The sequence below is a fragment of the Sarcophilus harrisii genome, chromosome 1 (assembly GCF_902635505.1).
Source record: "Sarcophilus harrisii chromosome 1, mSarHar1.11, whole genome shotgun sequence".
Lineage (NCBI taxonomy): Eukaryota > Metazoa > Chordata > Mammalia > Dasyuromorphia > Dasyuridae > Sarcophilus > Sarcophilus harrisii.
Genome location: NC_045426.1, coordinates 623,363,766 through 623,389,443, shown reverse-complemented (window position 1 = coordinate 623,389,443; position 25,678 = coordinate 623,363,766). Strand labels below are relative to the sequence as shown.

At 38.2% G+C, this 25,678-nt stretch overlaps 1 protein-coding gene across 1 annotated transcript in view; it reads left to right on the top strand.

Annotated features, from left to right (window-relative positions):
• NDRG1 (N-myc downstream regulated 1) overlaps window positions 1-25,678 on the top strand; it is a 75,411-nt gene that overhangs the window by 24,674 nt on the left and 25,059 nt on the right. Inside the window, exons 4-7 of the mRNA XM_012541831.3 lie at window positions 16,462-16,567; window positions 20,806-20,926; window positions 23,781-23,843; window positions 24,977-25,037. Coding sequence (XP_012397285.1) covers window positions 16,462-16,567; window positions 20,806-20,926; window positions 23,781-23,843; window positions 24,977-25,037 — 351 coding nt within the window. The remainder of the gene's footprint in view (window positions 1-16,461; window positions 16,568-20,805; window positions 20,927-23,780; window positions 23,844-24,976; window positions 25,038-25,678) is intronic.

Here is a 25,678-nt window from a genome sequence, read left to right as displayed (position 1 = left end):
GGGAATGCACTTATTCAGCCAGGCTTTCTCTGTGTTCTAGCAGACCATGTTAATCAGCAAACACTTACTAAGTGCCTGCTGTGTGCCAGGAACTGTAAATACAGTAATAATGTTGGATGTTCTCCTCACACTCAGTATGGGCTTATTCTGTGCTAAGTGCTTTACAGTGATCATCTTAGACAACTTCGGGAGGTGAGTGTCATTTTTATCCCCATATAAAGGTCTGAAAATTGAAATTAAGTGACTTGTCCAGGATCACACAGCTCAGTAAAGTATCTCTGGCTGGATTTAAACTTGGATTTTTTTTGACGGAGATACTGAAATGATTGGACATTTACTTTTTCAGCTCAGAAACTGAGGCAGACAGGGTTAAGTAACTTGAGTAGGGTTACATAACTAGTAGGTTCTGAGACTAGGTTTGAACTCGGTTCTATATGCTCTTGTCGCCTGTACTACCCTGAGAGAGAAGGTTAGAAGTTTCCTCATGTGGGAGTTGCTTTAATCACTAAAATAATTTCTTCAAATCTCAACTCAGAAGCTTCTGGCAAACCATTCAACTGACTGGACTGCCTTAGTTTTTTCATTGTGAAACAAAGATTTAGCATGTTGAATCAAAAAGACTCATCTTCTTCAGTTCAAAAAAGTACTTTTAAAGTATATAATAAACATGTAATAAATTCAGTCTGTAGCTTTTAAAGCCATCTGGCTTGACTGTGCTTCTTTCCGGTTTTCTTCTGTTCTCTTTATTTAAAAAAAAAGTCTCAATGAGATGACTGCCTTTTTTTGCTTCCTTATCATTTCCTCCTTACCTCTTTCTCTTTCCCATTGGGGAAAAATAAAATAAAAGCAAAGACCTTGAAAGAAATTAGCTGTGTCTGAAAAATCTGTGTCTTAATTTTGCATCTTAAGGTCATCACCCTTGTGACAAAAAAAGGGATAGCAGTCTTAAGCTGCAGAGGGCAGGGGAGTTTGTTTTTTTAATAATACAAAGGATGTTTTCTAGAATAGGTCAAAATAGTTGATTATTTTTGCCTTGAATTTGGTAATGGACACAGGCCCATCAGTCATGGGGAAGCAACATGTAGGGCTATGGGTTGCTTTTCTAAGATCTTGCTTCCTCTCAGGGCCTCTTAATGGCTTTAAAAGAATGCAGTCAGACCTGAAGTTCAAGGGAAAGTCTGTTGCCTCATTTAGATTTAGAATACCTTCCTTGGGGGTAGGTGGTGGTAATGGGGAAGAGGGAATCAGCATCAGGAACAGTCAGGAAGGAAATCTGCCATCTCACCACATGGTTTCAATTTGTCTCTTCTCCACACCCCCTCCTTTTCAGGATGTCATCCACTGGTCTCTATCCACCTTTTGGGAAATAAGATGGCCCCCCTAGGGTGACATCAAGGCAGGCTACCTGGCCAACTTACAGAGAGATGGAATTTTCAGTTCTTGGCTGAAACTTAGATGCAGGAAGCACTTTTTTGTTTCTTTTCCTTAGAGCAGTGAGGTTTCCTATTATATATCTTTTCTTGCTTCCCTTTCTCCAGGGAAACACAACCCCTTCCGAAATTTCTTGTTCTTTTTTTTTTTTGGGGGGGGCAGCTTTGATTAAATCAGTCAATCAGCTAAACATCTATTTACAGGAACCCATTTTGAAAGTAGTGATAGGAAGGTTCTTAGGGAGTTTCTAAAGCTACCTCCTACCTCCTATTTTACAGATGAGGAAATAGAGTTCCATAGAGCAGGGAGGAAGAGAACTTGGTGAGGGAAGGGAGGGTGTGGGTAGAGGGCTAGAAATGTGAAAATACACCTGGACCCTGATTTCATTCAGACAGGGGTCAGAGCCTTGTAATCTTATAAGCTTGGATAATGAATTAGATTTTAGATTTATAGCCAGAAAGGATCTTAGAGGTTCTAGCACAGTGCCTTCACTTTTTTTCAGATGAAGAAATTGAGGCTAAATGTCTTGCCCAAATCCATGCCGGTAATATGTGGCAAAGAAAATCAAGGCCTTTTCTTCCACTGCCTCTCTCAAGATCAATTATACAGTCATTTAGTGCCTCAATTAGTAGGGCTTGAATTTGCTAACTCCCTTTCTAGTGCCTTAAAAGTAAGTTTTATGCCTTAATCTTTTTTAAAAGTTTGCTTGCCAGTTGACCCTCTTTCCTTGTTTCCCAATAAGAATCTTTACTTGTAACAAATATAGTTGGGAAAAAAAAAGAAGAACAAATATAGTTTAACAGAACAAATGAGTACGTTGGCTATATCTGGAAACATGCCCCATTCCTTTATAGTTTATTTGACCCTCTGAGAGGCAGACTCGAAACTTCCTCATTGGTTTTCAGGGCTTTAATACATGGCAATAAGGTGTCTGGGATATTAGGTTATATGTCAGGTGAAATTTGAGCTTCTGAGACTGGGATGAGGATGAAGATGGGGGTTCTTTTTCTGTCTTTCCAGTCAGTTCTTTCTCTCACAGCCTTTCTTCTCCACATTTTGCCTTACCTTCTTTTCCTCCCCACTTACAGGAAAGTTGCTGGATTTTGACCAAAAATTAGTCATTAAGGTTCCCCTGCATCATTGGATTTGATTGTGGTCATTAGGCTAAGGTGGCAGGTACAGGGAGAGTTGTTTCAGCCTTGCCTGGAACATTTATATGATCATATCCATCAACTAAGCAAAGTTTCAGGTTGGCTGGGTGCCCCTGTACCCTGTGTTCAGCTATTAGGAGTTAGCACGGCCTGTATGTAGCCCTCCTTGACATCATCTTGAGTCATTCTTCCCTCTCCCTTTGTTGATGTGGCTTTCATCAGCCGCTCTTGCCCCTGCATTCCCAGTCCATCAGCTCTGTTGCTCCGAGGAGCAAAGAATCCTACTTAAATCAGCCTTCTCTTCCTCCCACCTTCTCCTCTGAGGACCTTCTCTTGAGATGCTTCCAGCCAACATTATATTCCAGGCACTGTGCTAAGCAATTTACAGTTATGACCACAACCACCCTAGGAGGTAGGTGCTTATGGTCCCCATTTTACAGTTGAAGAAACAGGTAGCCAGGGTCTCACAGCAAGTAAGTGTGGGATACAAGGCTTTACGCTCCAGTATTTTAATTCTGAACCCAGTAATCTTTCCATTTACAAAGCCTGTCTAGACACCATGGCTTAACTCTAAAATAAAAGGAGTCAAGTTAGAAGGATGCAGCTCTCACTCATGATGTTAGTTCTTTCTTCCCCTCTCTCCCTTTTCAGAACCAGAAAAAAATCTTTAGATTATTTTATCCTCCTTTATCAAATTCGTACTATCCCCAAACTGCACTAAGACTTATAGTTTGGAGCTTTTCAGGCTCTCTTCTTAATAATGAAATTAGTGTGATACAGTGGGGTACAGCATTGCCCTGGGAGTCTAAAGAGTTTTGTTTTGGAATTAGACAGGGCCCTATGTCATCTAAGCCAGCCACATTTTAGAATTGAGGAGATCAATAATGTGCCTTAGGGTTATAGAATTCATTAACAGTGGTCGCCAAGACCAAGAGCTCTCCTGATTTCTTTCCTCGCACTAGGATTTCAGCTGTATGCAAGTCACACATCTTGGCAGGTTGCTTCCTTCTCCTCTGTTAGGCTTTCCCATTAGTCTAGGGAGGAAAGTAGTAATTGTCCTGTCTCCTTTATAGGTCTCAAGGCCCATGGCAGTCACTTAACCTGGATGCTCAGTTTTTCTTATCTGAAAAAATAGGAGTGATAATAATAATAATATCCACTTTGTACATCTTCAACCTAAATTAGATTGCTTGATGTCAGGCCTCACAGTGTAGGTGGAAGGCACTTAAGATTTTTATCTTTCCTAGAAAAATCAAGAAAGGACATCTTATTCTTTGCTTTTTCTAAGGTTGACTGAGAAACTAAAGTTCACAGCACTCCTAAAATTATGGACTCTGACCTGGAGATGTTTTTTTAGCTCATTTCTCAAACATACACAGGGACACAAATTAGAAATGAGCCCATTCTGTTTTCAGGTCTCTTGTTCACTTAATCTTAACAATGATGATAATTATAACCACCAGTACTTCTATAGCACTTTAAAGTTTGCAAAGAGCTTTACAGATATTTTATCCTCACCACAACCATGGGAAATGGATCTTATAATTATTCTTATTACTATTTTTCTTAATAGTATTTTATTTATTTAAATATATGTAAAAATAGTTTTCAACATTCATTTTAGTAAAATTTTGTATTCCAAATTTTTTCTCCTATCTCTCTCCTCTGCAAGACAACAAGCAATCTTCTGCACCTCTGAATCTTCCCGAGATATCTTGGGGTTACTTGCTAGATTTCTTTCTTAAGGACCACGCCTTAAACCAAAACCAATCTGATTCTAATTGGCCAACAACAGGGTCTAGGCCAAGCCTCATTTGGTCATAGTTTGGGTCCTGATTGACTCATTGAATATAACTATGATACCGGGCCAACTAGGTGGTGCAGTGGATAGAGCACCAGCCCTGAAGTTGAGGACCCAAGTTCAAATCTGGCCTTAAACACTTAACACTTCCTACCTATGTGATCCTGGGCAAGTCACTTAACCCCAAATGCCTCAGCAAAAAAATAAAATTGCCCTCAGAGGAAGGAGGACTAAATTGCTTGGAACTTAGCCTGTTATATCACCTTCAGGAAAGGTTTGTACAAAAGACAAGTTCTTTTTAAATTGTCAGCTTCATCAAACCTTGCAAATCAGAATTGGATAGATACCATCCATGATCCCATTCATGGATAGACTCTTCACCTTTGCAGACTGCATTTTACAAATGAGGAAACTGAGGCAGACAGCTGTGTTGACTTCACCAGGGTCTCACTATTTGAAACAGGATTTGAACTTGAGTCTTGATCCCAGAACCAAGGCTCAGTGGAGCCATCCACTTACCTGATGATTCAGCTAAGGCACAAGTATCCTACTTTGGCTATTTTATCATCATTCGTTGTTTCTCATTCTGACTTAACTACCTGTTTGACATAGTTTTGATAATCTCACACTTCCACTTTACATTTAATCTTTAATTAGCTGCAGCCCAATTAGACACAAAACTTTTTCATTTCCCTTTAGATTATTTGTAATTTTGATTCTATCACTGTATTCTTCCAGAGAACTTTGGAATGTCCTGAATCAGAAGGGTATTTAAAAATTTGGATAGGACTGGCCCCAAATTGACCTTTCCACTGACCATAAAAACCATAGGCGATTGGATAGTGTAAACATTACAAGGAGACATTTATCCCTAAACCTTGAAAACAAACTGTTGGTTCTTCTAATTGAATAATTGGTGGCTAAATACAAGTCATCCTAATCTCTTCATAAAAAAGATCATCTTGACTTGTCCCTTCTATGAACCTTTTAAAAGAGCACATATCTTATTTAATTAAAATTTGATCACAGACTTTTCTGTCTAACCAGCCTCATATTATTTTAATGCTTCTAGCCTTTACTTTTATGAATAAAATCTTTAACCTGTGGGCTAAATTGAATAATGTTTTTATCTTCCTTTGATGCCTCTTTGTGGCATAGAGGTGAACTTGTGTTTTCAGTGGTTATGCTAATGGAGCACAATGTGTGCCAGGCCTTCTAAGGTTTGGAGAGGTCTTGAGGCCTGATTTTCAAAATTACTTTTGAGCTCTTCCATGGCCTGAGCGCAATTCCTTTTTTTTTTTTTTTTTTTTTTCCCCTCCCAATTCTTATTTTTCTTGGAGGCTTTGGATGGAGGAGCTTTGACTTTATCATCTTCTGAGTGTGTTTTGATCTTCCTTGTCATCATAATAACTTTCAGTGGTCAGAAACTTTTTCTGTTGTCTGCTCATTTTCCTAGCCTATTATTTGGGTTTTAAATCTTAATAAGTAGGGCCCTGCTTCCAGAGTGGAGGAGGTGCTGTCTCAAGCTTCAGGGCTTTTCGCAGCTGCCCTGGGGCTGTTAGGAGTGCCCTTGCCCCACTATGGCTATAAGATCTAGTATGTTAAAGCAACATAGGCCTGCTTTTGCTGATGCTGGGCTGAAGTGGGACTGGGTTATGATGGCTCAGCCTGCACTGAGGCTGCCTGCTGGATTCCCATCCCAGTGTCACAGATCTTTTCTGTTGAGCTAAGTTTTCAGCTGGAAAATGTTCTGGGTGTCCTGATGCTCCAAAATTTGTTTATTCATTCATTCATTCATTCATTCATTCACTCATTCATCTATCTATCTTATTCATTCATTCATTCATTCATTTATTTATTATCATTGTTATTCATAGGAAATAGCTCTCTAGTTTTGTACATTAAAACTAAGGTCTCATAATCCTGATTCTGCCATCTTGTCTCCGGTTATGAGACCTTAGTTTTAATGTACAAAACTAGAGAAAGACTGCTGTCCTGTCACAGTAGTAACCACAGTGATGAAATCATCTAGGCTTGAAATACTTAATTAGATTTATTCTTTCCAAGAAGAATATACTGAATTCATCTCTGGCTATTGTGCACTGTCTAGTTGTGGGACATCCTTGAGCTATTGACATCTTAGAAAAAGACCAGAAAGGAGATCTGATCAAAAGTTTCTCTTTCATTCCCTTTTGTTTTTTAGTTTACTGCCTGGATACCTTGGGCAAATGACTTCTTTGGTTAGGGTCAAAGTTTCCTGATTATCAAATGAGGAATTGGACTAAGAAATTTCTAGCGTCTCAACAATTGATTCCTAAGACCTATTAGAGAATTGTGTGGTCATATCCCACCCTTTATAACCCCATTTGTGCTTTTCTCTGTTTGTCATTTTCTTCTCCAGCTCATTTTACAGATGAGGAAACTGAGTTAAGTGACTTTTCCAGGGTCACTCAGCTAGGAAGTATCTAAGGCTGGATTTGATCTTGGGAAGATGAGGCTTCCTAACTTCAGGCTCAGCTTCCTATCCAGTGTGCGACCTACTGCCATAGAAGAGATCTTCGAGATCCATTAATAGATGAGCATTGCCTAGGACAATGTGTATAAGTAGGAAAGGTGCTGAAGGCTGAATGTACAGTAGTCCATGAAGTAATCCAAAAGTTGGTTCAGCAAGCGTGTGTTAAGTGCTTACTGTGTGCCAGCTATCATGCTAATTCTGAGAATACAAATAGAGTTGATTCTTGTCCTCAAAGAATTTAAATTCTAATAGGAGAAAAGGGGACATAAAAGAAAGCTAAAAATTCCAGGAGAGAAAGTACTCTTGGGTAAGGTAGAGGAAGTCTAGAGAGAATTGAAATTGTCTGACTTGGGTGCCCATCTTAAAATGGATCTTTTGGGAGGAGGCAGCTGTAGTAGTGAAGGGTACTTTCAGTGTGAAAAGCCCATGGGAACAATGATTTCTTTGATATGATAAAAATAGAGTTAGGCAGGAGTGTAGTCTTTCTGGAAGACTAGACTTTTTCAGTTGACTGGCATCAAGACTGGTTGAACAGTTTCTTCCCCATGAGTAGACTTTGTCCAGAGACTCCCAGGTATAGCTGTGCAGTAATTATGGAAGAGAAAGACCCCATGATTTTGTTGGAGAAGCAAACAAGCAAGTAAGCAGGCAAGATTGGGGGAGAAGAGAGCTATTTGGAAACTTTCTGGTTGAGTGTGGATTTTTTTTTTACGTTTTCTTTTTGGGATTCATTCTGAAAAAGGGGAATTTTGCTCTGGGCTCCATTCCTCATTCCACATCCTCTTTCCTTCTCCCTATCCTCACATAAACATAACAAAATAGCCAGTGTTTTCAAGTGCTCCATAACCACAGACTTTGTGGGGCTTTTGTGGCCGTTTTTCCTAAGGGGCCATTAGGACTGCAAGTGGACCATAGAGGGAGATGACAGAAGAGGAAATTCCATCTTTATTTCTCAGCCACCCTTACAGTAGCCCAGAAGCAGAGATACCTACTGGACAGAGAAAGGCAGTTGGTTTGAGAATTGTCTGGACGGATGTGTGAGAGGTCATCTCAAGTTTGGGAAGCATCCTTATTAGAGAATTTGGTGCAGATAGCTTTGGGGAAGAAGGCAGGAGCATTTTATGGGGACTGGAATGGATGCTTTTGGCTACTTGAATTGTGTGTGGTGTTTTTTTTTGTAAAGGGAGAGTGCTTTTTTTGGTTGTTAGGCTTATCCATATATTTAAAAGGAGGAGCTATTTTTAGCTTTTACAGTTGTGTGGTTAGGGACCACAAAGTGATTTTTACTTCTGTTATCTATTGGAAGCTTTAGTTGTGGTAATGAATATGGGGACACCACAAAAAGTTTATTCACATGGCAGAGAACCCCAGGATTTGAGTGAGAAAGAATCCCCACTCCATTTCAAGCAATAGAACCTCTCTGTTAAATTTGTAGGCTACTATAAAGTGAAATGAACAGAACCAGGAAAACATTGTATATTCATTTTGTGAAAATTTATTGGATCTATAATATGCATGAGACCATCATCTATAATCATTGTGTGCTTACCTGGCTGCATAGAACTTTCTAAGTTTAATTGCAGGGATAACACCAGCATAAATTCTAAAACAAAATACATTCTTTTTAAAACAGTATTTTGCCCCCTTATCATGGGGCAAGACAGTTTTTAAGCTTTTTTTTTTTTTTTTTTTTTTTTTTTTTTTTTTTTTTTTTTTTTTTTTTTTTTTTTTTTTTTTTTTTTTTTTGCTGAGGCAGTTGGGTTAAGTGACTTGCCCAGGGTCACACAGCTAGGAAGTGTTAAGTTTCTGAGCACAGACTTGAACTCAGGTCCTCAGACTGTGCTTTAGAACTTGTGCTGTGCCACCTAGCTGCCCCTAGCATTCATTTTTATAAGATTTTGAGTTCCAGATTTTTTTCCCTTTCAGGATCGCTTCTCTTCCTAAAATGGTAGGCAATTTGATGCAGGTTTTACATGTACTATATGGAAAACATTTCCATATTAGTCATAGTTGTGAAAGAAGAAACAAATCAAAAGGAAAAAAAAACAAAAAAATAGAGAAAGTGAGGGGGAAAGAATCTATATTCATTTATTCCTTCAGTTCTTTATTTGGGTATGGATAGCATTTTCCTTCTTACGTCCTTTGAATTAGTCTTAGATCATTGTGTTTTTGAGAAGAGCAGAATCATTTTTTTTTAATAGCCTTTTATTTACAAGTTATATGCATGGGTAACTTTACAGCATTAACAATTGCAAAACCTCTTGTTCCAATTTTTCACCTCTTACCCCCCACCCCCTCCCCTAGATGGCAGGATGACCAGTAGATGTTAAATATATTAAAATATAAATTAGATACACAATAAGTATACATGACCAAAACGTTATTTTGCTGTACAAAAAGAATCAGACTCTGAAATATTATACAATTAGCTTGTGAAGGAAATCAAAAATGCAGGTGGGCATAAATATAGGGATTGGGAATTCAATGTAATGGTTTTTAGTCATCTCCCAGAGTTCTTTCTCTGGGCATAGCTGGTTCAGTTCATTACTGCTCCATTGGAAATGATTTGGTTGATCTCGTTGCTGAGGATGGCCAGGTCCATCAGAACTGGTCATCATATAGTATTGTTGTTGAAGTATATAATGATCTCCTGGGTCTGCTCATTTCACTCAGCATCAGTTCCTGTAAGTCTCTCCAGGCCTTTCTGAAATCATCCTGTTGGTCATTTCTTACAGAACAATAATATTCCATAATTTTCATATACCACAATTTATTCAGCCATTCTCCAACTGATGGACATCCATTCAGTTTCCAGTTTCTAGCCACTACAAAAAGGGCTGCCACAAAAGAGCAGAATCATTCACAGTTCATTCATGCACAATGTTGTTGATATTGTATACAATGTTTTCCTGGTTCTGCTCATTTCACTTTGAACTGGTACATACAAATTTCTTCAGATTTTTCTGAAATTTGTTCATTTTTTATTGCACAATAATATTCCATTATATTCATTTACTACAGTTTCCCAATTGATGGTATTCTCTTAGTTTCCAATATTTTGCCACCATGAAAAGGGCTGCTATAAGTATTTTTGCACATGTAGATCCTTTTCTATGATCTGTTTGGAATATAGACCTAGTGGTGGTATTGCTGGATCAAAGGGTATATGCAGTTTGGTTGCCCTTTGGATGAAGTTTCCAATTGCTGTCCAGAATGGTTGGATCAGTTCACACCTTTACCAATAGCGCATTTGGTGTCAATTTTCCCACATCCTCTCCAACAATTTCACTTTCCTTTTTAGTCATATTAATCTATCTGATGAGTGTGAGGTAGTATCTCAAGAGTTATTTTAATTAGTATTTTTTTAATCAAAAGTGATTTAGAACATTTCATATGTCTTATATAGCAGCTTTGATTTTTTTTAATCTGAAAACTGCTTGTTCATATCGTTTAACCATTATTAATTGGGAAATGGCTTGTATTCTTATAAATTTGATCTGGTTCTCCATTTTTTTTTTTTTTTTTTTGAGAAATAAGGCCTTTATGAGAGACAGTTGATAACAAAAAATTGTTGTTTCCTGGCTTTCTTTCTAATCTGGATGCCATTGGTTTTGTTTGTATAAAAGTTTTAAAATTTAATATAATCAAAATTAGCTATTCTACATTTTGTAATGATCTCTATCGCTTCTTTGGTCATGAATTCTTTTAGATCTGACATATATTATTTCTTGCTCTTCTCATTTGCTTATGGTGTCTCCTTTTATATCTAAACCATACACCCATTTTGACCTCATCTTGGTGTATAGTATGTGATGTTGGTTGGGGCCCTGTTGTTCCCCAATTTTCCCAGAAGTTTTTGCCAGATATTCTTTGTGCTTATCAAACACTATATCATTACTACTGTTATTACGTCACCTTGCTTTGTATTTTTTTCATAAATTCCCTTGCTATTCTTATTTTGTTATTTTTTTCTAACTAAAATTATTTGGTAGTTTGATATGGCACGGAATAAGTAAATTAACTTGGTTAGAATTGTCATTTTTATTATATTGGCTTGGTCTACCCATGAGCAAGCAATGTTTTTCCAGTTGTTTAGATTTGATTTTGGGCTTTAAGGTTGTTGGTCATATAAAGAAATGCTGATGATTTATGTGGATTTACCTTATACCTTGAAATTCTGCTGAAGTTGTTAATTATTTCAGGTAGTTTTTAGTTCATTCTTTAGGTTTCTCTTAATATATCATCTTCAAAGAATGAGTTTTGTTTTCTTATTGTCTCTTCCAATTCTTTCTATTTCTTTTTCTTCACTTATTGGAATAGTTAACATTTCTTGTACTATATTGAATAACAGTGGTGATAATGGGCATCCTTGCTTCATGTGAACCTTGATCTTACTAGGTAGGCTTCTAGTTTATTTCTATTGAGATAATGCTTGATGATGATTTTTGGTAGATACTGATCATTTTAAGGGACATTCTATTCTTTTGCTTTCTAGTGATTTTAAATTAGAAAGGGATGCTATATTTTGTCAAAAACTTTTTCAGCATCTATCGAGATAATCATATGATTTCTATTGTGTTTGTTATTGATAAGGTCAATTATGCTGATAGTTTACTAATACAGAACCAGACCTGACTTCCTGATATAAATCCTACCCGTTCATTGTGTATAATCCTTGTGATATATTGCTATAATCATTGTTAGAATTTTTAAAAATTTATTTATTACAGAAATTGGCTTGTAATTTTTTTCTCTGTTTTAGCTCTTCCTGGTTTAGGCATCAGTATCATATTTGTGTCATTAAAAAATTGTAGGGCTTTGCCCATTTTCCCAAATAATTGATATAGCATTGGAATTAGTTGTTCTTTAAACATTTGATAAAATTCTTTGTGAACCCATCTGACCCAGGGAAGTGTTTTGTTTTTTTTTTAGAAAATTTATAAATGACTTGTTCAATTTTCTTTTCTAAGATGGAGTGATTTAGGTATTCTTTTTCCTGAGCTGTTAATTTAGATAACATATATCTTCATAAAATATCAATTTTGATCAGATTTTCAAATTTATTGGCATAATTGGGCAAAATATTTCCTAATGAAAACCTTCATTGGTGATGATTTCACCCTTTCATTTTTGGTAGTGAATATTTGGTTTTCTTCATTTTAAATCAAATTAACCAATGGCTTATCTATTTCAAAATTTTTTCAAAACAAAATAAACACAAGTACATCAGTGAGATGCAAAGTACCACTTGGAAAAGGAAAAAAAAAATTTGGCTCTCAGGATACAGAAAGCCTTCCTTTGGGATTAGGAGCCTGTGGGAAAAAAATGAATTGATATATGTATGGTTTCCTTTGTAATACTATGTATTTTATTATGTGCATTTAAAAATATAATTTTGGAAGAGGTCCAAGTTTTCATTAGACTACCTTGTGGGGTAGAGGGTAGAAAAAGTTGAGTTTTCTTTGCCTTCTTCCTTTACCCTGTGAAGTGAATTTGGAAATGATTCTTTTTTTTTTTAATTGAAGATTTTTATTTTCAAAACATATGCAAAGATCATTTTTCAACATTGACCCTTGCAAAACTTTGTGTTCCAATTCTCTCCACCCCCCCAACCTCCTCCCCTAGATGGCAAGTGATCCAGTATATGATATGTTAAACATGGTTATATATATATAACATACATATTTATAGAATTATCTTGTTGCACGAGAAAACGGAGATGATTTTTTAAAAGCAGATTTAAAATTCGACCTAAAAAAGAGTTAAATAATGGTTAGTTGGACAGACTATTTGTAAAGAGTAAAAACCCCTTGAGGGCAAGGTTTCTAACATTTTTGTATAGTACCTGGCACATGGTGAACAATTAATAAATGCTTATTGTTCGATTCTTAAGGAATAGCATACTGAGAAAATTTGAATATGGGAGATCATAGAATTTCTTAGATGACTAGACCAAAATTAGTTCTAATTTGACCAAAGTGAAAAGTGTGTGGAGATGGCAGTAGAATGAGTTAAGAATGCAGAGTGTTATGGAAAGGTCAGACTGTTGAGAATCTTAAATAATAGTTAGAATTTCTTTAATGATAATGAGTTTTTATGAAGAGCTTTAAAGTGTTTTATAAATGTTATTTTATCCTTTTATTAACCTTGGGAGGAGAACGGTATTCAGATGAGGAAACTGAGTTTGAATGTTATTAGGTGGGCAATGGGGAATCCTTGAAGGTTTTTTAATTAAAACAATGATCTCAGAGTTATGTATCCTCTTACCTGAATACTTCTAGGATCCATGATTTAATCTGGTGGTAAAATTTCCTCTACTTGAGCTAGGTTGGGTTTTCATAGACAGTCTTTGAGATGGTGTGGCTTGTGTGTTGACTCCTTCATGGTCAACCTTCTGGTGATGAGCCCTTGTTCTGAGGTGAGATGCTCAATGAGAACACATGGCATTAGTTGCCCCATCCTCAAAGCTGATTCCAGATTGGTAGCCCCATTATATTTTATTTACATAACCTTTGAGAATCTCCATGCAAGAAATGAGGCAAAAAGTTCTTACTTGAACATTGCCCACTTTGGGGAAAGGGGGTCTAGGAGAGTTAATTTTCCTTAAAATTTAAAATTTTAATTCAGTATCTTTTCTCATCGTATGTTATTTTTATTTTTGTGTTTCTAAATAACTTTGATTGTAGAGCCATTTAACATACTAGTAGCTCTTTTGAGTCTTTGAATATTGTAGGTTCTGGGGCAGCCATAGAGAAGATTAGTATTTTTATAGTGCTTTAAGGTTTGTAAAGAGTATTACAAATATTGGAGCTTAGGTGCTGCTATTGTCCCCATTACATGTAGTGACTTGCTCATATAGATACCTATTAAGTACCTGAACAGAATTTGAATTTATGCCTTCTTGACTTACCAGATGGGGTCACTTAAGAGTTGGACACAACTTAACTTCCTGACTTGTGTGTGACTTTCTACTTAACTGCCTTTCATGAGCTCCTTTTGAGGTTTACACGAGAATATTAATGTAACTGTGATGTAAAGGAGAGAATGGGTAAAGCAGATGATGGGTAATAAGGTGTACATGAGGAATATTAATGTGGCTGAGGTATAAAGGAGAGAATATAGGGCAGGTTATGGATAAAGGATAAAATGTGATTTGCCTCAGTTCAGTAAGTCTTTATTGAACACCAGCAGTGCAAGACAGCATGCTCAGGTGCTTGAGAAACAAAAAAAAGGCAAGCTGATCTTTGCCCTCACCAAGCCTACCTTCTACTAAGTGTGATCCTGATTGAGTACCTATTACTGCCGAGAGCCAGAAAGGCATGCATTTTCAAGTCTTGCCCCCTAATGCTTGTTGGTTCTGTCCATGACAATTGACAGCCACATGAATCCACCCACCCACCCCCAGCTCCCCAAGAAGTAAGTTTGGGAGACCCCCAAGGACAAATCTTAAGTTCTTGGCTCTTATCCTCAGTTCCCAATCAGCATTCATTATCTTACTTAGTGTGCACTTAATAAACATTAAAATTAAGTTGGGTACAGGGGACCTTCGTCATCATCTTGTCTGTTATCCCCATTGTAAAGGTAAAGAGACTAAACCACTTGGGTTCTTCCTACAAACACTGCAACCATACCCTGCACAGTTAAGTCCCCTTCTGCTTGACTTTCTGTTCTATTTTTGGATAGGGACGTACACATCTGCAGGAGGGAGGGTCCTCGGAAGTCAGGAGACAATGAAGAATATCGTTGTCCAACACTGGGCCATTGTGCCAGCATCTGGCTCGGATAATGTGCTGGGCCCAGCCTTGAAATCTGTGTGGATTGAGTGACTGGTCCAGAGGCTGCCTTAGCAATCAATGAAGCCAGGCCCGTTCCTTCAGTTACCTCCAGTTTACTCAATTTATCCTATATTATAGGTAGTTGTTTGCATATTGTCTCCACCATTGTAAGCTCCTTGAGGGCAGATCATATCTTTTCCTGTCTTTATACAGTGCTAGTACAGATAGTAAGTGCATAATAAAAGCATAAGGCAATATGGTAGCAGGCAGAGCAATGGACTTTTTTTTCCCTTAATAGTATTTTATTTTTTCCCAATTGCACATAAAGTTTTCAACATTCCTCTTTGTAAGATTTTGAGATCCAGATATTTCTCCTTCCTTTCCCTTCTCCCTGTTCTCACCCAAGATAGCAAGCCATCTGATACATATCCATATTGCAATGGACTTATCTTCACAAAACATGGATTCTAGCCCCCAGCACTGCATGTTGAAGAGTGTTGATTTTGCAAGCACAGTCCAACATGCAGCTCCCTACCTGTGGGAATTTGATCAATGAATCATTCAGTAAGCGTTTATTAAGTGCCTACCAGATAACCAGGCTAGTACATAGAAATCAAAATGAAAATGTTTGCCTTCAGGAAGCTGACATTATATAGAGAGGAAAGACATGCAGATATGCACTTTACCAAACATAGACTGTTCTCACTTTATGTAAGTGAACGTTCCTCAGTCTTCTACATAAAGGGATTTTTATGTATGTGAATTTGCCCTTATGGACTACGAGGAAAGGAGCCAAGCACCCTTTTTAGGGAGATTGCTGTCACTTTTTTTCAAGAGCTGGAGATGGAGAAGCTAGAGCAGGAGGAGGAACATTCAGGAGCTGGGACCTGCCACAACCCAGGGGAAGAACACTTGGGGTGGACACAGACACAGACAGGAGAAGATGGGAGACACTGGGGGCCAGGGACACTCCTGAGCTACTACCCAAGATGGACAGCAGAAGAAAATACACAGGCGGGTGGGTGGAGCAAGACAAGGGTTTCCTTTCTCTGCGCAGAGTTCTTAATCTGAGTTCCCTGATTTGGGGCAATGGCCAAAGCTTTTCACTTGGAGGGATTTTAAGCTTTTTTTTTTTTTTTTTTGGTGGTAGGGAAGTGAGCAGAATGCTAAGTTGAAAGGCAGGATGGTACTGTACAGAAAAGTTAACATAGGGGTTTTTTTTGGGAATATATATTTCTTTCAGAATTCTTTATACAATTGCATAATGTGAATTTTATGTAAAGTGAGAACTATCTATAAAGGGATTGGATCTGAAAGAAGGCGAGAAAGACTTTACAAGGGAGCAGTGGTACTTGAATTGAGATTTGAGGGAAACTGAGGATCCCAGAGGGAAATGAAAATGGAGCAATTTCTTGTCTTTGTTATAAAATAACTCGGTGACCTTAAGATCTCTTCCAGCTCTGGATTTATGATCTTATGATTATCATAAGGTTCAGAATGGTGCTGAAAAGAAGCCTTGACCTGGTGGTGTGCATGATACTAGGAAGGTACGCAGATTTTTTTAAGAGACACAGCTTGGATCACAATGAGAAAGCTATATTTCTTCGGTAGAGAATAAATTCCCATTCATTCCTTGGTATGACCTGAGTTTATTTTGGTATGAGTGAAGAACATGGAGATAATTCTTAAGGCTTTGCCAGCCTGCTGATAGGATTGCCAGCAGCCATAACACCTGTCCAGTCGTGAAAGCTCTTTGTGAAAAGTATTTTTGTTTTTGTTTTTTCACAGGAGCAGGACATTGAGACTTTACATGGCTCAGTTCATGTCACCGTTTGTGGAACCCCGAAGGGGAACCGTCCTGCCATCCTCACGTATCATGACATTGGCATGAACCGTAAGTTGCCTAGTCAGTTGTTTGGAAATCAAGGAAAATTGTTATTCTGCATTGAGAGAGTTATTGTCCCGAGCCACAGAGGGGATGAACTGGCTCCCTGATCTGCTGCCCCGGCCAGAGTCCATCAGAGGAGGAACAGCAGTGTGATGGGAGAAGGGGGGGAGGGATCCAGTACCAGGCTAAATGTTCTAGCTTCTGGTATTGGGCATGTAACTATGAATGTCCACTTTCTTTTTTATGAAGTAGCCATCCCTGTGGCTCATTCTGGCTCTAAACCTGTGACTCTGTTGAATGTTATTCTCTGGCACAGAATTGTAGTAGAAAGTGACAAACTATTCCAGTATTTTGCTATAAAAACCCCACATGGGGTTACAAAGAGTCACACAGCTGAGAAAAAAGGCTGAGCAGCACTATCTCCACAGGGCAGCTGGCTCATCGTTTCAGCAACAATTAGGGTGATGAGAATGGGGATCCTGTCATGAGGACCAGTAGAAGGAACTGAGGTTATTTGGTCTGAGGAAAGGGGGATAGAATAATCATGACAGCTGTTTACCAGTTTTTTAAAGGGCTGTTTTGAGGGAGAGAGATTAACTTTGTTGCTCTTGGCTCCAGAACTTGGAGCAGTGGATACATAGTTGCAAAAACTCAAGCTTCTGGCTGGATACCAAGACCAACATTCTTGTAACTGGCACTGTCCACAAGTGGTCTGCTCCAGAAAGGATGGGCTCCCCATCCTGAGGGTCTTCCAAGGAGGTCTTGTTGTGTTCATATAGGGGATGGATTAGGTGACCTGTAAGGGTCCTTCCAGCTGTGTGAGATTCAGTCATTCTGAGAATCGGAGGCTTGTCCCTCTCCAGGAAGGAGAAAATAGTAAGAGGAAGTTTGTATTCTTTTAAAATCTGGTCTTCTCCGAATAGCAGTGCTACAAATGGTGTGGCTTTGAGAGTTCTCGGTATTCTGTAATTGAATTATTACTTCCTACTGTATGGGAGACATATAGTGGAAGTACAATAAGCTCTCTTGTCTTCTGCTGGAGTTCAAATGTAACTCAATAGATGTTTTATTAATAATAAAATAATAATTTTAACATTTATGTTATGCTTTAACCTCCATTGTGGCAACATAACAATCCTATTGGGGCAGTATCATGATCCTCATCTTAGAAATAAGGAAAATGAATTTAAAAGAAAAAATTTGACATTTGGGTCTGATAAAATCTAGTGAATGTGGTGGTGTTATTCATTTGTTTTCAGTCATGTCTGATTCTTTGTTACCTCATTTGGGATTTTCTTAGAAAAGGTATTAGAATGGTTTCCTTCTTTGGCTGATTTTACAGATGAGGAAACTGAAGCAAACTGCTATGTCACTTTTCCAAGCTCACATAACAACTAAGTGTCTGAGACCAGCTTTGAAGTTGGGAATATGAGTATTCCTGATTCCAGACCTCAAAATCTATCCACCATGACACTTAATTGTCCCCATTATACCTTAATTATAACTTTTCCTAAGAGTTAGCTCTCAAGGAGTTTTTAATCTAGTGTGTGAGCTAGAATGTGAGCTAAGACTGATTATTTATACAAGTAGCTGATAGCAAAGGGAATACAGTAACCATCTATGGGAAATTAGGGGTAAGGTAAGGGTTCTTGACTAGACTGGAGTCTAGTCTTGTGACGCTGGACCTTCCTGTTCAGAATGATGCTTTTAAAACAATATTTAAAGGAAGTATTCAATTTCATCCGGATAATAAAATAAAGCTGTTTTCCCATCCAAATTCACAAACTCTAGGAAGTCTATCCATGAGCCCCTTGGGCCTAGAGTTGGGGACCACTCCTTCAAGGAAGACTTTATGAAAGAGGTGGCAGTTTGAAAGGGATTTTGTGGGATCGGTTCTCTTTCAGAAGACAAAGATTAAAGCAGTAGTGGTAACAAAAAGGTCTTGGAGGCTGGAGAAATTTGGTTGGGAGACAACTAGTTAGGGAATAAAGGTAGTAGGACATAAATATTGGAAAGATAATTTAGAGCGGTGGTGTAAAAGCTTTGAATGCCAGACCAGAGAGTGGAATGAATCTTATTTGGTGAGCCATGGTAAAAGGAATAATCTCATTTGTTGAATTACCAAATTTCTAGCATTAATGACTTTATCTGGGTGCTTCTTAATCACTTCAGACTACAACCCTCATAAGCTTTAGTATGATTGGGGGAAAGACAACAAAACTCCTCATTATCCAGGCAGCTAAGTGGTACAGTGGATAGAACACCAGCTCTGAAGTCAGTAGGACCCAAGTTCAAATTTGGTCTCAAGACACTTACCACTTCCTAGTTGCTTAACCCTTGGCATATCACTTAACCCCAATTGCCTCAAGGAGGGGAAAAAACCCTCATTCTCAGACAGCTGCCCCTCTGATGGCTGTTTCTCTTCATCCAGGCTGATTCTCCAAACAAAAAAGCACAATCTGTTTCTAGAACTCTCTTCAGAGTCTTTTCTGTCTGCTAGTTTGTTCCTGCCTGATACAACTTTTATTTTTATGTCATTTTTAAAAATTAATTTTGCTAAATATTTCCCGATTGCATTTTAATAGCTTTTTATTTTCTTTTTTATAATAGCTTTTATTTTCAAAAATACATACAAGAATAGTTTTCAACATTCACCCTTGCAAAACCTTGTGTTCCAAATTTTTCTCCCTCCTTTCCCCTCACTCTCCCTTTCCTAGATACAAAATAATACAGTATAGATTAAACCATATGCAATTCTTCTAAACATATTTTCACATTTATCATGCTGCATGAGAAAAATAAGATTAAAAAGAGGGAAAAAACCATCAACATTCACCCTTGCAAAATCTTGTGTTGTAAATTTTTCTCATTCCTTTCTCCCTATCCCTCTCCCCTAGATAGCAAGTAATACAATATAGGTTAAATATTGACATTAATTTTTTTCAATTAATTTTAGTTAATTAATTTTAGTACCCATTGATTTGTAAATCTTGTTGGGAGAGAAAAATCACAACAAAAGGGAAAAGCCATGGCAAAGAAAAAAAAACAACCCTAAAAAAAGAAGTAAACATAGCATGGCTTGATTTTACATTCAGTCTCCTTAGTACTTTTACTGGATGCAGATGGCATTTTCTGTCCAAAGTCTATTGGAATTGCTTTAGATCACCGAACCTCTAAGAAGAACCAGATCTTTCATAGTTGATCATTACACATTCTTGCTGTTATTGTGTACAATGTATTCCTGGTTCTGCTGCTTTTGCTCAGCATCAATTCCTGAAAATCCAGGTCTTTCTAAAGTCAGATTTTTAAGCTTTTTTTTTTTTTTTTTTTTTTTTTTAATAGAATAATATTTCATTACCTTCATATACCACAATTTGTTCAGCCATTGCCTGTTGAACTCAAAGATGAGGACCCAACCTCCAGGGCCATCTCCCATGATCCATATTTTGTCACTGGACCCAGATAGCTTTGGAGGGGAAAGTGAGGCAGGTGACCTTGCACAGCCCTTCCAGCACTTCATTCCAATTTACTTGCAAATCATGGCTTCATCTCCCAAAGGACAAACAACTACAGTCTGGGAGGGGCCATGGATAGAACGTGGAATACTGAATCCCATTTCAGATACTAGCTGAGTGATCCTGGGCAAGCTCCATAATCTCTCTTTATCCTGGTTTCCTTTAAAATAATATCCATTTCCCAGGCTTGTTGTAAGGCTAATGAAATACTTAAGTGCTGCTTGTAAACTTATTGTATAATTGTTAGCTATCATTATTAATAGAATTTAACATAGTAAAGATATTGAACATAATAATTGTTAGCTATCATTATTTAACAGAATTTAACATAATAAAGATATTGAACATAATTTAATCTGAGTGGTGTTATTTGGGTGGGAGAATCTGACATTAATCCTGAGGGCAGACCTAGGACTAGTGAAGGTTTGAACTTAGTCTAACTAAAGAGGTATTTCCTAATAATGGAGCTGTCCAGCTTTTGAACGGGTTGCTTTTCTGATAGAGGCATTCAAAGAATGCCTATTATCTACCAAAGGGGAGGCTGCATGATAAAGAGTTTTTAAAGATTCAAAGTCTGGTGATTTCTAAGTGTCAGTTCTGTAATTCGGTGACTGTAGGTGTAGTAATCTATCCATCTCAATCTCCTGCTTGGTATGAGCAGGAAGAGAAGTGTGCCTCAGATCATGTAAAATTAACTCTTTCCTCCCCTTTTTTCTTTCCATTCTACAGACAAAACCTGCTACAACCCCCTCTTCAATTCAGAAGACATGCAGGAGATCACCCAGCATTTTGCTGTCTGCCATGTGGATGCTCCAGGGCAACAGGATGGAGCAGCATCCTTTCCTGTGGGGTAAGTGTTGAAAAGATGCATGTTCTTTGACTCCAAATGAAGTCTTTTCAGCTAATGTTAGGATTGAAACAATACTCAATCTTAGGGTCATGAATTTAGATTTAGAAAGGGACATTAGTGAACATCTGTCCCACGTCTTTCTTCCCTTATTTGTCAAATGGGGACGCTGAGGAGAGATGAAGGGACCTGACAGTAAAGTATTAAGTGGCCAAGCCAAGGTAAAACTCATATTCTCTCGATTTCCAATCCTTTCTAATGCACTATATTAGACCTGGGGTAAAGATACAAGAGGGAGAGAAATAAAAGTTTAAAGAGATGAAAAAGGGATGACAGTGACGAAGAGCAAATGTTAGCAATTCGTCTCTGAGTTACTATTTTTCATTTGGAGCACCTTGGTGATTTAGTCCGTAGAAAGATGGGTTCAAAGGTGGCCTCAGACACCTAATTAGATGTGTGACAATCATGACTTCTACCTCAGCTTTCTTATCTGTAAAATGGGGATAATAATAGCTTTTGTGGGTTGTTAGGAAGATCAAATGAGATAATAGCAAAGTGCTTAGCACTGTATGCCTTTACATTGAAATCATATATTATAAATGTTAGTCATTATTTCCTTAATTTGCAAAATGCAGAGATTAGATTTGATGAACTTAAATTAGGAGGAGTCCTTTAAGGTCATGTTTTCTCTCCTCTTTTTTATAATTGGAAGAAACTGAGACCCAAATATAAAATAGTGAATTATCCAAGGCCCAAATTTGTTGATAAAGCTGGGACAGCTTTTCCAGTAATGGAAATTGACTGCATTATAGGCATTTCTCAGGTTCCAGTTCCAACAGTTTGGTGAGATATGGGGTACAGAGGGAGAAAGTGATAAGAAAGGTCCTAGCAGGTACTTCCATGATGATCTAAGGGGCTCTCCTTCATTTCAGCACAGTTACTGATTCTGCAGCCTCAACCTTCATTTCTCTACAGTTTGGGCCTTTTCTGATTCCCTTAATTGTTAGCATCTCTTTTCCTCAAGATTTCCTTTGCCTTTTGAATATATTTTGTATTTCCTGATATGGGTAAATGTTGTCTCATCTTCTCCTGAAAAAAGAATATAAGCTCCTCGAGAGCAGGGACTGTATTTCCACACCTAACAGTGCTTGATATAGAATAGACATTTCATAAAAGCTTTTTAAACTTGAATAAGCAAATTAAAACCCAGAGGAAGGAAAATGACCTGCCTAATAATGCTTTACAACTCAGTTAATGGCAGACCTGGGATGGAAAACCCAGCTACCTGAGTTTTTTCAGTAGAGTAAAATTCTTTTTAGTAGAATAGCCCTTCCATTCTGCCACATGGAATGGACTACGCCTGTAATTTAATTATTATCAAAAGTCTTTGGGACTTAAAACAACATGATTTTTCTCTACCACATTATTGTATTACCCTTTCAATTTTCTAGGCAGATGGAAATGTACAGAGGGAGCTCACCACTGTTAGAGACTGATCTCTTAGAGGCCATCTTCTTTCCCAGCCCCCTTCTGATTATATGATCAAATAATGAGATAGTGGTGGGGGGAGGAAGAGCAGCTCAGTGCTTAAGGGATTAAAAATGGGATTCTGATATCATTAGAAATGGGCATTTATTCCTTAACTCATAAAGAGATGGAACTCATGCTGACCAAGTAATTGAAATGAAAAGGCTATTGAAAAAGCAAGGACTTAGTTAATTATTAACCAGCTGTTAAAGTAATAAGTGGTCAGTAAATCTACCTTTGGGACACTAGAACCATTTGACTTGCTAGCTTAGTAGCTTTCACTCAGAAAGGCCTTTTTGAAACAGTTTGGGGTTACCATTGTCTCATGGAATTCCTTCCCTAGGACTACTCTAAAGCAAGGTTTCTTAAATTTTTTCCATTTGCAAATCCTTTTCAATTAAGAAATTTTTGTGTGACTTAAGTACATAAAAAATTGGTATATTATTACTGATAATAAATGATAATTTTGCGACCTCCACATTCAGTTTTGTGATTTCATGTGGAGTTCAACTGACAATTTAAATAGCTGGGCCCTAAAGAATATTTTTTCATGGTTTGAAACCTGGCTTCATTTCTTAGATAAATCACTTTTTCTCTGAGCTTTCAGTTTCTTCTTCTGTAAGAGATATTTCCTGGCATATTGAGAGTATGCAACTTGACCAGAAGAATAGGCATTCTCCTTTCTACAGCTCTCAGGAATGATCCTCTAGCCTCTGCCTTCTAAAATCTCCAGGGGGGAGGTCTCCGATTTTGGAGGCCAGTTAGTGCCCCTTTGGAGTTCTCTTGTTATTGCTTTTTCTTTCTATTGAGCTAAAATCCATCGCTCTGCAGCTTCAGACTAGTTCTGCCCACCAGGGCCAAGTTGAAAAAGACTACTCCCTCTTCAAATATGTGAAAACAATATTTCATCTTCCCCCTGAGTCTTTTCCAATTTAAAAATTTGCCAGCTCTTTCCACTTATTCTTGGATGTTTGGGTCTTGCTCTTTACCATCCTTTCCCCACCTCCGAATGTATTCCATTTTGTCAGTATTCTTCCTAAAACATGATGTCAAACATCACCACCCCCACCATCCTCCTCCTCCTAACTAAGTCTTATATTCCAGGCCCATATGATTAAGCTTCCCACTGTGACTGAAGTTAGTTTCAGAGTCTGATTTTCTGCTGCTTCTGCAGGTAGAGCAGCCTCAGAGACAGGGCCAGAGGAGACCTTAGAAAGCATCTAGTTCAACCTGCTTATTTTACAGATGAGGAAACTGAGTCAGATTGGGGTGAAGTGTTTTGCTTTGGGTGACTGGGCTTGTTATTGGATAATACTCTTTCTTCCCACAGGTACATGTATCCCTCTATGGATCAATTGGCTGAAATGATTCCTGGAATTCTCCACCAGTTTGGGTAAGCACAACAAATGTGTTAGTGGTAGAAAATATCTTTTGTCTTTTGGTGCCTTAAGTTTTAATCCTTTTTCTTCCAGAGGCACATGGATGTAGAGATGGGTTTTGGACCTTGAAAGTAGGTGTACATTTGTGTACAGGCTCATTTTATGTACATCATGTCATCTTTTATATTTATTTCTTAACTATTCTATAAATTTTTAAAAAGAAATAAATTGGCAAATGGCACAAAAAATTTGCTTCATATAATTCAGGCAGCTTAATTTCTTTCCATTGTGTCCAGTCACCTGGGAGTGTAGGAATATAGTTTGTAGATAATAGGAGGTGTCCAAGTAACCAAAATTTAGTATCTACTGTGTACACAGTACTTCATGCATGTTAAGACAGCAATGATAGTAAGAGAAGGGGAGCAGAAGAACCCCATATAGAGGAGAAGGCATTTATTGAAAGACGTGGTAGGGAAGGAAATTAGGCCATTACAGGGCTGAGAGACTGGCAGAACATGGAGGAATGAAAGGGTAGCAGTAAGGGTAATCTCCCTCACTTCCAGCCTCTAGCCTGGATGGATTAGCATCTTGCTTTTGAGTAGAAATGGTCCCTTCGTGTTTGTCTCTTCCCACTTGCTTTCTTCTCACTTGTTATTTGATTGAAGACTGTTTCCTTCTTACAGAATTTTTGTGCAGTTTTTTCATCCATTCTCTTACTTGATACCCTATAGATCCCAGCGCCTTTTTCTTACACCCACTAGCAATGGCCATCAAGCACAGAGTCACTCTTCCTGAGTGAAAGATGCTGGGTTGTAAATAGTCATTCCAGTAAATGTCACAGACTCTAGCTTTCAGAAAATTGGGAGGCAGAGAAGGAAGGGCATGAAGCCATAGTGATAGAGAGGTCATGGTACCCTGTCTAGTTACAAAGCTGATTTGTTTGGGGGAGAGGAGAGTGTTTTGCTATTTGGATAGCATACCATTGTGGCTGTTGAGCTAGCTGTCAACTCAGAATAAACCTGACCTCATCAGAAGGGGGCAGGTAACTAGAGCAGAAACTGGGCTTTTGTTATTTGTGGGTTTTTCGGGCCCATTTAACAAGAGGTCCTCTTGTTCCCTTTGGGGGGCATTTGTTTTCTTCCTACAGACTGAAAAGTGTGATTGGAATGGGAACTGGAGCTGGTGCCTACATCTTAACTCGATTTGCTGTAAGTCTCCTAGTGTCTCAGAAACTTTTGAACTCCTTTCAGTGGACATGAGACCACAAACAGACTGTTATCTGTCACGCCCCACTTCCAGTGGGTGGGAGTCTTTGTAATAAATGCATCAGGTTTAAAGAAATACATCCCTCTTGGCTTTGGCAAGCCGAGGTAATCTGCATTCTTTGCTCAATTTTCAGAACTTCTTAAAAGAATTTGAGACTAGGAGGAGGAGGAGGAGAAGGGCCAAGGTCTCCCCTTGAGCTAAATGACCCTTTTTTTGGGGGGGGGGGAATGGGGAATGTAGGCTGAAGTGGAGAAGATGAAAGGATAATGGCCTGCATCTAGGATCTTTCCTAGTGGCAGTCAGGAGAGGCACTGGAATTTTAGTTGAAATCCAGCCTCAGATACTAGCTGGGTGTGACTCTGGACAAGGTCACCTAACCCTGTTTGCTTCAGTGACCTATTCTGTAAATGAAGCTGGAGAAGGAAAGGGTAAACCATGACAGTGTCTTCTCCAAGAAAACCCCACACTGGGTCACAGAGTGTTGGACATGAATGAAACAGCTGAATAACAGCAGGACCTCTCCCTAGCATCCTAGCTGCTCAAGAGCAGTAATAGGTAGAAGCTGTCAAGCGTCCAGTTTAGA